This window comes from Gadus chalcogrammus, chromosome 19 (assembly GCF_026213295.1).
Source record: "Gadus chalcogrammus isolate NIFS_2021 chromosome 19, NIFS_Gcha_1.0, whole genome shotgun sequence".
NCBI classification, from domain to species: Eukaryota; Metazoa; Chordata; class Actinopteri; order Gadiformes; family Gadidae; genus Gadus; species Gadus chalcogrammus.
The window spans coordinates 14,840,502-14,855,958 of record NC_079430.1 but is presented as its reverse complement, the minus strand read 5'-3'; the positions used below and the strand labels follow the sequence as shown (position 1 = coordinate 14,855,958).

At 46.1% G+C, this 15,457-nt stretch overlaps 1 protein-coding gene across 2 annotated transcripts in view; it reads right to left on the bottom strand.

Moving 5' to 3' along the window:
* The window catches only part of lin7a (lin-7 homolog A (C. elegans)), a 49,561-nt gene that overhangs the window by 21,853 nt on the left and 12,251 nt on the right, over positions 1-15,457 (bottom strand). For both annotated transcript variants that reach the window (XM_056578406.1, XM_056578405.1), the window contains exon 2: positions 12,964-13,082. In XM_056578406.1, the coding sequence (XP_056434381.1) occupies positions 12,964-13,082 (119 nt within the window). The remainder of the gene's footprint in view (positions 1-12,963; positions 13,083-15,457) is intronic.

Genomic DNA, 15,457 nt, shown 5'->3' with positions numbered 1-15,457 from the left:
AGAGAGAGAGAGAGAGAGAGAGAGAGAGAGAGGAGGCACATAAGGAGAGGGGGGAGAGAGAGAGAGAGAGAGGGAGAGAAGGAGGGAGAGAGGAGAGGAGAGAGAGAGAGAGAGAGGAGAGAGAGAGAGAGAGAGAGAGAGGGGAGAGAGGAGGCACATCAGGAGAGGGGGAGGAGAAGAGAGAGTAGGGAGGGGGAGAGAAGGGCGGAGGTCGAAAGCAGAGAGGGAGGCAAGATACACAAGGAGAGGATTAGGGGAAGGAGGGAGAGAGGGAGGGGAGGGAGAGAGTGGGAGGGAGGTGGTGAGAGAGGTTAGAGAGGTGGAAGAGCACAGATAATCCAAATGTGTATTCGCTGCACCCTTCAAAATGGACGTTTGTTGAATTTTGAATCCCTTATGGGTCCACGAAGGGATCAAGCTATTATCCGATTTTTTTCAAGTTCGGGGTAAAATCTTTCCGGATAAAGACTACAATCTGGCACAATCCCATTTCTGAGTTTTACCCCTACCTCTCTTTTTCGACTGCCCCTCGCTTCTTCGACTTGCCCTTGGGAGGGGCAAGGGGTAGTGGTTGAAATCTGCCCCCATATCAGAGTATATCACGATTTTATGCTTGTTCTACTGAAATGGTCTATAATACGTTGAAAACTGAAACGACATCAATCATGGCCCTCAATTTTGAGGGACATGTGGCCCCTACCAAGTATCCCGACCCCTGTCCAGCAGGGTTTTTGACCGTGTGACGCCACGTGTTTACAGCTTCATACAAGCGGCATGCTTCCACAGCAACGTGACCTACGTCGGCACGGCGACTATAAACGCCCAATGGCCGGGCGCTCTGGGTTCACGCAGCACCACCACTGGGTGCCTGGCCGGTTACAGTTACACCCTAAACACACCTTTGGCGGGCTGTTAACTCAATTCCTCCGGCGCACCGATCCTCCATTTCCTGTTCGCCAAAGTAAAAGCCCCTCTCTTAACGGCTTTGATTCCTCACCTCCGCCCTTATCGTCGAGCTGATTTTATTACGGGTTCACCGGTGGAATGTGAAAGAAGGGGCCATGACTCAGACCTCAAGAAAACCCGGGCAAGGGAATTTCTGGTCCCCCCGCGAGGCTAAGCTACTGCTCCTGCTGTTGAAAGGGGGGCCATCTTCGGCTGCAGCTGAAAGCCTGCAACATAACAACACCACAGAACCGCCGTTCCCCCCATGGGGAGCTGTTTCACAGAGAGGGCCGAACCAGAGCCTAATGAGAGCCTTTCTCCTCATCTCTTGTCAGTGGGAGCTCGACTAACACAATGGCTGTCTTTCCTTTCTATTTGTTCGCCCCTCGCTCCCCACAATTGGTTATCCGATATCCAACACCGTATGTCTGTATCCTCCCTCTAACCCTCTTCCCGCTAATGCAGGGAGTGGATAACTCTTCACCACTCGCCCTTCGACCCCATCCCACACACGGGGGGGGAGGGGGGGAATCGGCCCAGGTGCCCGGTCGTCTTTATCACTTGGAGGAGGATGAATAGCATTTTGATGAGAGCGAGAGAGCGAGAGATTGAGATAATGAGTACAGAGAGAGACGGAGATGGAGAGCGAGAGGCCGCGATGCATAGAGGGAGGGGGGGGGAGGGGGGAGAGAGATGGAATGAGAGAGATAGATGAGGAAGGAGAGGGCGAGAAAGGAGCATCGAGAAAGAAGACGGATGGAGAGATCTATGTTGGCAAATGTCCGTCCCTAAGCTGCTGGCCACGTCGCTGCCTTCTCCCGGCTGTAAGCGCATTTATTCATCAACTCAGCATCAACTCAACACTCCTCTTCCTCATCGTGCATGCTTATCCTCCTCCTCGTCATTTCTAGAGGTTCACCCTGTTGTTTGAGTTGTACCCCCGCACCCCAACCCCTCCTCAACCTGCGCTCGCGTTTTTAAACAGTTTTTTCTCTGTTCTCCCCCTCCTCCCCCTCTTCCACCTTTGCCATTCAGTCTGCTCCCTCCTTCAATCCCACCGCCCACGCCTCCCTCTCCACCTCCACCCCCCCTCTCTCATCTGTTCCTCCCTCTATCATCTATCAACCCCTCTGACACGCACAGACTCACATTTCACAGCCCTTTAAGGCAGTCGCACCTCTCCCTCCCTCTCCCTCTCCCTCCCCGTCTCTATTAAGAACTGTAATGGACGAACACCCGGGTCCACGAAGAGGAATTGATTTAATTAAGGAGGCAATCACCGAAGAAACCGCCAGTAGCTCGGCTGAAGAAAAGACGGATCTCGCCAGATCAAAGCTGTCTGAAGCCATACACGCACGACGGCACACACACACACACACACACACACACACACACACACACACACACACACACACACACACACACACACACACACACACACACACACACACACAGGCAAGCACGCACATACCGACACGAACCACCACGTCTGTCGGGGAGCTCAACTTCTCAGAGGGACATATGGCGTTGGGGGACGCGGCGTTTCGTGGGATTTCATCACTTCCTTCTCCGCCTCAGAGTGCGGTATAGCCCTGTGGTGCGTGCCTTCTCGGTTTAAGACCAAGAGGTGCACTCGATAAACAAAAGCAGAGGAGGAGGATAGCAGAACTACTATATGGAGAGTGGCTTCGATTTTTCTCTGTAGTGTACCCGGTCAGTAGGCTTTTATTTTCCATTTAATATCTGACTTCTCGCATTCGATTGTTCAATTTGTAGCCCCCCGGAGGAGCCAAGTTACGCAGTTTAATTACCTTGCCCGGGAATATTCCCTCTGCCCTGTAACAATAATCTCGTTTCTGGATTTATGGATTATTCTGTGCACTGTACACAAGCCCACGTTAATATTTAATTTGCACACTAAATAAAAAAGATTAAAAAAAAAATGCGAATCAACTGTATTTCTAAGCGGTGAGGGAGCGAGCGTTTGCAGGAACCACTGAGGCTTCAGGGTTCTGCATTCCACCAAACATCCATCAGTGGTCTCTGGCTTGGATGAGTCCCAGCAGGTGACTTCCAGTGGCTCACAGTAAGAGGTGGAGGTGGGCTCCCAAATCCGACCCAGAACCCAAACACCCTCACACGGTTGGTGGGGACACCTCGACATCCACCGCTCCCGAGTCTCACTCTCCATGCCTTCCATCGCTGTCGCAGTTTTCCTTCTTTTCTTTTTTCCCCGCTTAGCCTCTCCTTTTCCCCTCTGTCTATTTGTTTGTCTGTCTGTCTGTCTCTCTCTATCTATCGCTCTCTCTCGCTCTCTCTCTCTCTCTCTATCTATCGCTCTCTCTCTCTCTCTCGCTCTCTTTTTGTCTATTTCTCTCTCTGTCTTTCTCTCTCTGTCTCTCTCTACCTCTGTCTCTCTCTCTGTCTTTCTCTCTGTCTCACTTTCTCTGCCTCTCTCCACCTCTCTCTACTCTAGCTCTCCCTCTAGCTCTCTCTGACTCTCTCTCTCTAGCTCTCTCTGACTCTGTCTCTGTCTCTGTGTGTCTCTGTCTTGATATCTACCTCTCTCTACCTATCTGTCTCCCTCTACCTCTCTGTCTCTCTCTGTCTTTCTCTCTGTCTCACTGTCTCTTTCTCTCTCCACCTCTCTCTGTCTCTCTCTAGCTCTCCCTCTAGCTCTCTCTGTCTCTCTGTCTCTAGCTCTCTCTGTTTTGATCTCTACCTCTCTCTACCTATCTGTCTCTCTCGCACTCTCTCTTACCTATCTCTCTCTCTCTCTCACCCTCTATCTCTTTCCCCCCTCTCTCTCTCTAAACACCCTGGAGCGCTTTGTATGTTTCCTCTCTCTCGTCCCCCTCCTCTTCTTCCTCCCCTCGTGATCGGAACCCTTCGTTAAAAAAACACTGTGTCGACGTGGTTGCTCCCGGCATGAGTTTCAGGTGTCACGGCGACACCCTGAGGGGGGGGGGGGGGGCTCGTTAGCGCTGCGTTCAGCTGCCAGGCTCGTTATCTCCCCGGGGTTGGTTTTGGCAAGCAGCAGTGATTAGGGGAGCATTCCTGAATGGCTGCTACATCGTGTAACCATCACTGTTCTGCAAGCAAATGTTTCGAAAGTGGCCAAAAAAGTTTTTCTTCGAGATGTTGCAGATGGCTGTCATCCAACCTGTCACAACCATGTGTTTAAAATGTCCTCTTTCTCCAAGCTATGTTGATCACAAAGTCGATTCCTATGCTTTTATAACAAACTAATGTTGAGTAAATGACTGAAAAGGGCTTAGAAATTAACCCTAACCCTTATTAGCAGAATATAGAAGAATGATAACGCTCACTTTCTGACATTTATCCAGAGGATAAAGTGTGAACTCATTTGCATATTTACATATTGGACTGTGATAAACTCTGTGTGCGGCAGTTGTGACGTCAAACTTTGTGCTCATCGATGCTCAGACTTCACTTGACAGCTGTTATTATGCAGCGGATGAGTTCAGTCAGCTCATAAAGCAATGTTTTGCAAATGTATGCCTTTCAAATTGACCGATTTACTGTAAAAAGTATCACAGAATAGCTTTCGACTGTATGACTCATGTGGGTGGAAAATATACTAACTTTTTCTCCCTTTGTTGGGTTTTCTATCTGTCAGTAATGCCATAGCAATTCATTGGAGACGTATAGCATATCGTAAATATCGCTATAAATATAGCACAGAATATTCTAGTGCTTAAATAGGTCTATTCCGCCTCTGCCTATAAAAATCACTCTTCAGTTAATGGTCAATCCACTCATTGGTTCTCTGTCTTAAATAGGGTGCTACATGGTGTGAAAAGCCCATAATAAAAGCGCTTTTGCTCAGAAGTGCGGACTTCACGTGAGAAGAAGACTACAGCCAGCCGCCCCCATTATAACCACTAGATGTATTCATGGGCGTGCTGCTGCTGCCACTCTCCTGGATGGATCTACTGGCTCCAAGATGGCGGCCACCGTCTTACCTTGGCTGTGGCCCGCGCCTGGAACTCCGGGCATCCGTTGATTGTGATGGTTTCATGCATGTACTGGTAGACCTATAGGGAGAGGGAACAGAGAGGGGGTGGTTAGTATTGACTTGACTTGATTGATTGGAGTGGATTTGAACGATGTTGGGAATCGTAGTTTATAGCTTAATAATTGCCGAAGTCATATTTTGGCCAAATTGTGATATCTAACCTAACTATACTCTCCTAACGCTGCTGATTCACTGAGCCTCATTGGCTACTTCCTAAGCCAATCAGAGTTCCTTTTACATTCCATAATCAATATCTGCCTCAGTCATTGACTTGACTTGGGCATTTTTTAGGCTAAATACAAGATAAACCTTAAAATATGATTCAGGCAATTGCTATGAGGCTAACGATATGTAGTATCTATGTCAAAGATACTGTTTAGTTAATGATGAAAACATGCGATTATTATGGTGATTTTTAATCAGTATTTGTCGATAATGGCTCATCATGGTGTAGGGTCATTTATGTTGGAAAAGGGATAGGATAATGAGATTGATGGTGTTTGACTCCAGAAGTGCTTGAATTGGAGTAGAAAAGGTGAGTGAAGGACTAGTTATGGTTATCATTTTATATATAATCATTATAATCATTTTCAGATGTTAATAATTTAATGGTTTCTCGTTCTTTAAAACAAACAACACAAACTTTTCTCATTAAAAAGTTCTTCAAATAGATTTCTTAAATTATTTATATCCTTTCTCAGCTTGCTCCTTGTCCCAGACGGCCAACTCTGATCCGCATTCACAAATACACACACAAATACACACACAAAAACACACACACACACACACACACCACACACACACCACACCACACACACACACACACACACACACACACCACACACACACACCACACACACACCACCACTCACTCACTCCTCACTCACTCACTCACTCACTCACCACTCACTCACTCACTCACTCACTCACTCACTCACTCACTCACACTCACTCACTCACTCACTCACTCACTCACACTCACTCACTCACTCACTCACTCATCACTCACTCACTCACTCACTCATCACTCACTCACTCACTCCAGTGGATATTCCTCTGCCTGACCGTCAGTGGTAACGTTATCAGAGTCTGTTTCGACAACTGACACCGGCTTTCTTCTGGTGTTCTTCGCCTTCCTTCCAAAGTATTTTTCGAAGTGTTAGCAAATAATACTAAGATCTGGGACAGAGAGGACGTCTGCGTAAACTACGTGAAATGAAAGGATATACCAAGCTGGAAAGTCAACTCGTTTCTTTATGAACTACAGATCGAGCTTCAGATGGGATGCTGTTGCACAATGGCAGCTCTCAGCTCCTTAGAAGTCTGCTAAAACACACAGGCTCATAATAGGCATCCACAAAATGAACCACAACAAGCCAAACTAGATTCAACAATAAGTGGCTTCAGGCAGTAATAAGGAATGGTAGTCAGGTTGCCAATTATCGGAAAGGGATGTTTCTCGGTGAGTCCCAGATAATTTCAAGACTTGCCTGTAGCCATCCTTCGGCAAGACAGCCCGCTCTTTAACCACGTTACCGGTCGCTTTGGATAAAGGCGTCTGCCAAACCAATCGTTACCCGCTGCCCTGAAGTCAAAGTATCTGGCCTGATTGGGTGTTTATTTACATCTCTGATGCGCCAAAGCGGTGGGATTTGGGGAGAGGAGGCAGGTGTCCACTTTAGGACACTTGCAATAACAGTCAGAATAATGAACACACAACATTGTGTTGATTAGCCACTTAGTTGCGGGCGTAGGCCAGACCATTTCGTTATTCTGATGAGGCTTTATGTCCTCTACGACTTCCCTTACCTCTTCCATGGACGGTGGCTACAACCCTGATGCATGCTAGAACAACTATTCAAAGTAATAATGTATTTGTATTTTATTTCATTAAAGAGACGCCAGAGGAAGCAACAGTATCTCATGATACCTTAACTTTATTGTTGTATCTATTGGACTTATTGGGTATAATGTGGAAAAGCATTTTTGTATAGGGGTTTTCCATTGACTTCCCTAAAACCCTTTTAGTCACAAACCATAAAACCTTGAGGTATTATGGACTACAGGAGTAGTCTTTAAAAGCAGCTTGCGGTCGTAAGTGTAAGGTAATCTTAAATATACAGCAGTCATTCTAGTAGTCAGCCATGGTGCATCTTTAGAGTAGTAACAGTGTTAGGCCGCGTTCACATCTAGCGTTTTTTTAAATCTGCCAGCGCTTGTTTTACATTATATTGCTATGGAGCAGAGCGTTTCTGGAAAAAGTCACGGCCGCTTTTTTAAACACCTCTCCCAGCGTTTTTTTCTGCCATACAGAGCGTTGAAAAAAGTTCAACTTTCAGGAAGAAAGCGGCCGACGTCAGGCGTCTTTTGGGCAACTGACCAATCACAAGCGGAACATAGACACTTCGTCACGAAGGAAACTCTCAACTGTCAAAACAAGAAACAATGGCAGACAAATCACTCGGGAAAGTGCCGGTGGAGCGATTAATAGTTTTAATTACAGAAAATGTCGAGATCTACAACATGTCTAATGGGCTCTAGCCTGGATACGTAGTAGGCTAGTAACGTCGGGTCTAGAATGGATTCGGCGCTTTTAGGGCCAAAAACGCTGCCAGCTTTTCTTTTTGTTGAAAAAAAGGTAGGCTCAACTTTTCCCTATTAAAAAAACGCTAGATGTGAACGTGGCCTTAAGATGTAAAGTTTCACACAAATATTTACAGCACAGTATGCGAGTCCGTTAAATCTCTAAGATCTCCTTTGTGTTCTCTTTGGCGCCACCTATGGTGAAAAAATACTAAACCCTTAGACACAGAAGTGAGTTAAGCGAGCCTGTACCGGTATCTCCACCTATCCTGTCCGACAAAACCACTATTGCTTGAAAATGCGTCAAACCTCACTGCTTGTGATTTGAATGCATGGCAGGAGATTTGCCATCGACACGAGGTACATAACATTAAGAATCCTGCTAGTGCAAGGTCATTCCTCCAGTGGGTTGTAGGCCCAGTCCCCATTGGTTACCTCATCGGCCAAAAGAGAGAGACTTAAATGGCATTTACTTAAATTGCTGTCTTTGAAGATCTTCGAGCTAACCGCTTTAAGGAACATGGTTTCAAAGTAAGCGTTTGAACGGTCTCATCCCCTACGGTTTTATCAAGCAAAAAAGATATATTTATTCCGTCATAACAAGTCATTAAAATAAAAAAGTGATGAGAGAGTAGTTGACATTTCCCTGTTTTATTCTCGAGGAGGAGGCTGTTTATGGATTCAGAGGAACAGAGACTAAAGACCTGGCACTGATGGATGGACTTTATTATTTTATGCCTATTTGATGCATAGACTTGAAAGGACTTTATATCTCTGAGTGAGAGCGACAGAGGAAGAGAGAGATGAAGAGGGAGAGAGCGGACAAGAGACTGTCAACGATGAAAGAATTGACGGAGGTGGAGGAAGACATTTTATGGAGCACATGAATGACGATAAAGTCAAATCCAACAGTAAGCTTCAACTTTTCGTCGTCCACATTCAAACAGTAAGCGGACAGAAGATTTGTCGACCTCTGTGATAAATGTTCATCATTCATTCGCAGTTGGACCTTGAGAGATCAAAGGTCGTTAGCAGTTCTGCTTTGAAATCAATCTGTGAAAACTCATATTGTGGTTTAATCGTGAGCATCAAAAGATTCAATTTCAATGTATTTATTGTTTTGATAGATAGCAAGAGAACATTTTTTCCCTCTGGGTTTTAGGAGGGTTTCTTTACCATTTAGAGGTCTTAGTTGTTTTGAATATCGCTGTGCAGCCCTTCTGAATCTGACTAAGGGTGGGCTTGATAGGAGAGGGTATAAAAATCTGCAAACAACACATGTTTTCATTTTTGCCAAGCAAGAGTAGCTGATAGTTCAGCTGGCCGTATCTCTATCACAAACAACAAGTGAAACATTACCCATCAACACATGCTGTTAGTGTCAAGCCAGCCACTCGTTTTTGGGAAAGCAGTAAATTGGGAAACGTGTTAAATGCCAAATCTGCGCTGGAAATCTCACAATTATTTTTAACGGTGTTGCACACACACCCTTCTGGAAGAAGCTTGAATTAACTAACTCTGTATCATGATTTAAAATCGTGGGTAATCCTAACTTCCTGGCATTGCGTGCGGTTCCTAGATGCATAGTCCTGCTCCGTCCTCTATCAGCACTGGGAAGGTTAGGGTTAGCTAACCCAAAAGAAACGGGAAATTGAATCCGTGCCTGAAACAGTCTCACGTTTCTTTTCTTTGCATTCATTCTCCACAGAGCAGACAACCTGAGACCTCCACCCAGACTGTAATCTCCAAGAATAATGACAACCTCTCTCTCCATCTACTCTGAGACACTCTATTTCTTCATCTCTGTTTCTATGAATAACACAAAGGCTACACACATATGGAACCGAGACAAGAAGAGAGCGAGAGATACACACACACACAGTCTCTGTTTGTCTCTGTATGTGTTTGTGTCAGATTGTTTGGATTGTATGTCTCTGCTTGTAGCAGCCTGGTCCTTAGAGAGAGACAATGAGCTCCACACGCCCCCAGGGCTGTTCTCCCACTGTAGCCACTTGCCCGTGTTGACGTTCCTCTTGCAAGGTATCTTCTCTGTCTGTCGAAGTCTCCCACATTTCTTTCTTTTTTTCTCTCTCTATCTCTCTCTCTCTCTCTCTCTCTCTCTCTCTCTCTCTTTCCCTCACTCTCTTTCGTTCACTCTCGTTCTCCCTCTCTCTCTCTCTCTCTCTCTCTCTCTTTCCCTCACTCTCTTTCGTTCACTCTCGTTCTCCTCTCTCTCTCTCTCTCTCTCTCTCTCTCTCTCTCTCTCTCTCTCTCTCTCTCTCTCTCTCTCTCTCTCTCTCTCTCTCGTATTCTCTCTCTCGACCCCATCCCCTTACTAGCCTAACCTTATGATTTCATGTTGTAAAGTTTTACTTTTCCTCTGACCTAAAGGCACTTTATATAATCACAACCCCAAAAAAAGACCAACAGCTGTCATATATGCCCTTCGGTGGGCAGATTTATCCAAGCATTTGACACCACTGAGTGCATACACTCATGCATACATTCATACTATTATCGGTGGAGCGGGATAGGACCACCACACGTACATCTGATTGTTTATGAACCTGTTCAGAGCAGCACTTCAGAGTCCATATTGGATCAGCCTAATGCCTTGTTGATCCAATATGGATTGCTGGTCGCTCTCAGCCTCTGTGCGTGCTCAACAGGGGGCGTGTAACTGTTAATGCGACCGGCTCTCTCCGCTCATTGTACTGCTGCTAGTAGGTCACCGCTGGACCAGGACTTCCATTAACCCAGATCCGTGACCGCAATGCATGATGGGAAAGAGAGAGAGAGTGAGGGGGAGAGAGAGGGAAAGACAAAAAGAGATGGGGAGAGAGAGGGGAGAGAGAGAGAGAAAGACAAAGAGAGGTGGGGAGAGAGAGGGAGAGAGAGAGAAAGACAAAGAGAGAGAGGGAGAGAGGTGAGAGACAGAGAGAGGGAGAGAGGGAGGGAGGGAGAGGGAGAGAGAGAAAGACAAAGAGAGATGGAGAGAGACCCGCAGGGGTCACTCCGGCCCTGATGAAAAAGTTGTGCGCTACCACAAACAAACACGCACGTGCGTGCGCACACGCGCACGCAACACATAATGACTCAGAATGCAGTGACCCGGTGAGACAGATGATGTGAGACGAGAAAGTGGAAGAGACAAGAGAGAAGGAGGAGGGGGAAGGAGAGTCGGCTATTAAACCGTCATGATTCCATCCTTCTATGTGTTGACACTCCCGTTTTTCAACAGGTCGGAGATGGAGCTCCGACCTGGATCTCACTGAGGGTACGCACAGAATGTAAACTCAAGCCCTTCAAACGGGTTATCTCTGTGCATGATCTCAGCCGACTAGACGCGAAGATAGGAGTGTCTTTAGGGCGAGTGTTTGATGTGTGAGGTCGAAGACTGCTTGATTTAGTGAGTGTTGACACTTCTCACTTCAGCCGTCCGTCCGTCATCTCTCCTTCACCCCCTACATCGCCGCCTGCATCGCCCCTCCTTCACCCATCATCACCCCGGAATCATTTAGTCAATCACTCCTCCATCATCATATCCATCATCGTCTCAATCTCTCCTTCATCAACATCTCCATCATCATCTCAATCACTCCTTCATCAACATCTCCATCATCATCTCAATCACTCCTCCATCATCATATCCATCATCATCTCAATCACTCCTCCATCATCATATCCATCATCATCTCAATCACTCCTTCATCAAAATCTCCATCATCATCTCAATCCCTTCTCCTACTTTATCTCCATCAACCCCACCGTCACCCCTCCATCATCTCCAGCAACCCCATCTTCATCTCCATCACCCCTCCTTCATCACCTCCGTCCCCCATCCAGCGTCATCTCAAGTGAAAGATCAACTGTATTTTTTATATATTAAATCCTACAGATGCTCTTGGTTCATGCAGTGCAAATCTGTGTGAACAACAAGACAAATACAGCACAATGAATCTAGCCTAATTAGCATCTCATTACCATTTAGCATCCCTCAGAAGTCCAGAGGAAAAAACACTGGTCAGTAGCACCAACAATGGATGAGTAGGCTTGGCCCCTGCTCCTTCTAGTGTGTTGATAACAATTGCCAGTTACTAAGCAACATGACACTATAGAGTGCCAGGAGGAAGGGAGGGAGGAGACAATATTATTATTATTATTATAATTTAAAATGTTTCCTCACATCCCCACATATAAAGCCGACAATGGACCTGCACAGCTGGTTTTGTCAATTTTGAATGATCCATTGAAACACAGACCACCCACGCTAACCCGCGCCAAACGCACCATTTTATGCAAGATAACACTCTGAAACCTATTCGACATTGTCTCTAAATGGTCCTTGTGGAAAGAGCGCTGTTCAAAACACTAATGAAGCAAACAGCTATCTGCTTTTTTGAAGTCCAAGGACACAATTGTACGCCGGCGCCGACTTTAACCCTAATACGCCCTCTGAAACGAGGGTCTCTGTGAAGTGCTTCCAGGGGGGCTTAGAGCTGTTTATCGTGAAGTTTAATAGTTGTCCTTGATACCTCCTGCTTGTGTTGTAACGACCGGTTGGACAGCGCTGGTGGGATGATCCTAATACCCGTGGAGCCAAACCTTTTCATGTGAAAACGAAAGAACCTATTCGAAACCGAAATGAAACGTCAAAATGCCTCAACCCCCAAAATACTTAAGAGTCTGTTTTTATTCTCCTCACTAATGAACAGTATTTTGGGCAGAACTTGGTAACGTCAGCTTGTTGTTGAGTCTGCCAATATTATTTTACCGGGGCATATGCTGCACTGACGATTTGGGCGAGTGAAGGTTTAACACTATGCTTACAAGCACATAGCGGTCAGTGATTTTGGCATACTGCCTTTTCCATACTATGTATTGGTAAATGGTAAATGGTCTGCATTTATACAGTCACCAGTGTAACCAGTGGCGACTCAAAGCGCTTTACAATATTGCCCAACATTCACCCATTCATGCAGACATTCACACACCAACAGCGGTGTCTACCATGCAAAGAGATAGCCAGTTTGTTGGGAGCAGTCAGGGTGAGGCGACTTGCTCAGAGACACTTCAAAACTCAGCTAGGAGCTGTGTCCGAGCTGGGACATACTACTTGGACATACTATTCCCCATACTGGGTCATACTACTCTTCTTTTCTAGGATACTTAATAGTATGGTAGCATGGGTTTCGGAACGCAGGGACAGTGTCACTCGAACATGAATCAAGCTTGTTGTGGATACCAGGCCCAGCTGTGAATAGTGGAAAAAAAACTCAATGACGTGTTGAACTCCGCTGGGATTGATTTCTCGTCCTTCTCCTCATCCTCCCTTCCTTCCTGTTCCTCCTCATTAAGACGCGTTGTCCCGTCCGTCAGGCCGGGCGCCAACTCACCTCCCGGATGGCGGTACAGAACTCGCTCTGCAGGACCTTCTTCAGGGACTGCAGCTTGTGGCCCGGAACGTCGCCGGACTCCTGCAGCTTCTCCAGCAGCTCGATTGCCCGCGCGATGTCTGGTAGAGAGACATAGAGAGAGAGAGGGGAAGTTAAGCTGTGCTAGCATTTTGCTATCTAGCTATGACTGGGAGAGAGACAGAGGGGGACGTTAAGCTGTGCTAGCATGTTGTAGCTAGCAACAAGAGAGAGAGAGAGAGAGAGAGCGAGAGAGAGAGGTGCCAAGGTTATATGAACATCCTTACTGTACCAGCAGCAATATGTTTTTTCTCTTTCTTCTGACAAATGTACTTATTGTAAGTTGCTTTGGATAGATAAAAGTGTCTGCTAAATGCCCCAAATGTAGAAAGGGAAGCGAAAAGGAAGAGAAGGAACTGAACTGTGGAACTGAGGATGGGGAGAGAGCGAGAAAGGAGAACGAGGGCGAGTTAGAGGGAGAAAGAGAGCAATAAAGACACCGAGAGAGCAAGAGAGATAAGACACACGTGAAATGAAAAATTGACTTTTTAACCTCGTTGGCCGATTCCCAGTCCCATCCTTCACCTGTCCAACCGAGTTTGCCTCCAACGCTGACAACCATCTTTTTTATTTTGACTGAAAATCTAATAAACCTCCCATCTGACCTGTTCGAATCATAAAGGATCAGAATCAGATTCCTCTTTTATTGTGTGCCATACTCGTATAATATTTAACGTTTTGAACGCCAATTTAAATTGTATTCACGTGGGACGTAAGATACACTCTGCAGGGTTGTATTTTTTTAAGCACTTTGTTTAAAGACTTCGGTTCAAGATGTCCGTTTCACGTTGGTTTAGTTGGAACTTCATTCGCCCAAATCCCCCAACACAAAACACTTGAGTCTGCCAGATTTTATTTGATCAATGTCCATATAATCAAACACTATCACTGACTGCCAAAACGGCAGCTGTTTCTCATCTGATTGGAGACCTGGCAGTTTTGAAATTTGATTGGTTACTCTCATTGACTAACGTTATTTACTATGCAGTTGCTTCTTGCATTCACACAGTCTATAGTCCTCTTTTGTGAGTATGTTCACTCCGCACGGTTCAGACTATAGACTCCAGTTCGCAAAAAAGAAAAGAAATCGATATCGCGATACAGAACACACTGCGAGCAGGAAAGAAAGACAATAACTAAAGAATGGAGGAGATGTGGGTCTGCGATCTCAGGACAAATCGATGGGCCGGATGCAAGGTTGAGGCTAGGTTAGAGATATAGAGAGATGGAGGGACGGAGGGGAGAGGGAGAGAGGGGGAGACATAGAGAAAGAAGGAGGGAGAGAGAGACTGGTTGGGGAAGAAAAATAGAGAGAGAGAGTGGGAGAGACTGAGATGGGGGAGTAATGGAGAGAGAGGGAGAGAGAGACTGAGCGAGCGGAAGGAAAGAGAGAGGGAGACAAAGAGAGAGAGTGGGAGAGAGACTGAGATGAGGGAGTAATAGAGAGAGAGGGAGAGAGAGACTGAGGGAGGGAGAGCGAGGGAATAGATGAGAAAAGAGAGATCCACAACAGAGTAGACTTGTTTGTATTCGCTCAAAGCAAGAGAGAGGGAGACAAAGAGAGGGAGTGGGAGAGAGACTGAGATGAGGGAGTAATATAGAGAGAGGGAAAGAGAGACTGAGGGAGGGAGGGAGAGTGAGGGAATAGATAAGGAAAGAGAGATCCACAACACAGCAGACTTGTTTGTATTCGCTCAATGCTATGCATGAGAAAGTGTGAGAACAGCAAAGTCAAGGTGTTATCTGTTCTGTGTCGATGGGGTGTGTGTGTGTGTGTGTGTGTGTGTGTGTGTGTGTGTGTGTGTGTGTGTGTGTGTGTGTGTGTGTGTGTGTGTGTGTGTGTGTGTGTGTGTGTTTGTGGTGAGGGGTGTGGTTTTCAAGGTATCCATTATGCTGGGGGGGTGTAGTCGACCCTGACTTTAAGGTCTCTCTCTCGCTCTCTCTTCTCTCTCTCTCTCTCTCCCTCTACTTCTCTCGCTTTCTCTCTCTCTCTCTCTCTCTCTCTCTCTCTCTCTCTCTCTCTCCCTCCCTCTACTTCTCTCTCTCATTCTCTCTCTCTCCTTTTAAATTCAGCAGAGTGAGCTCGCAGGCTGCTGATTAATCCACCGCCGTCAGACTCTGCGGGGGGTCTCGTAAAAAGCCGAACTCCCAGAACCCACTTGGGGATGCGTTCACACTTTACTATTTGGCGCTATAAATGGAAACTTTGTTCTGAGGAAACCTGTTATAGTGATGATTATGCATTTGGGATTGAGTAATAAATTTGAACAAGAGATACAAACAGCTTTTTACGGCGGAGGCTTTCGCCTATTTGAAAGTCGTTACTTTTTTATAACGGTGTGTTTATATTTTTTGGAGAGCCCGAGGCTTTTCAGAGTAAGAGCGTGATTTTTAATAGTGACGTTAACTCATAATA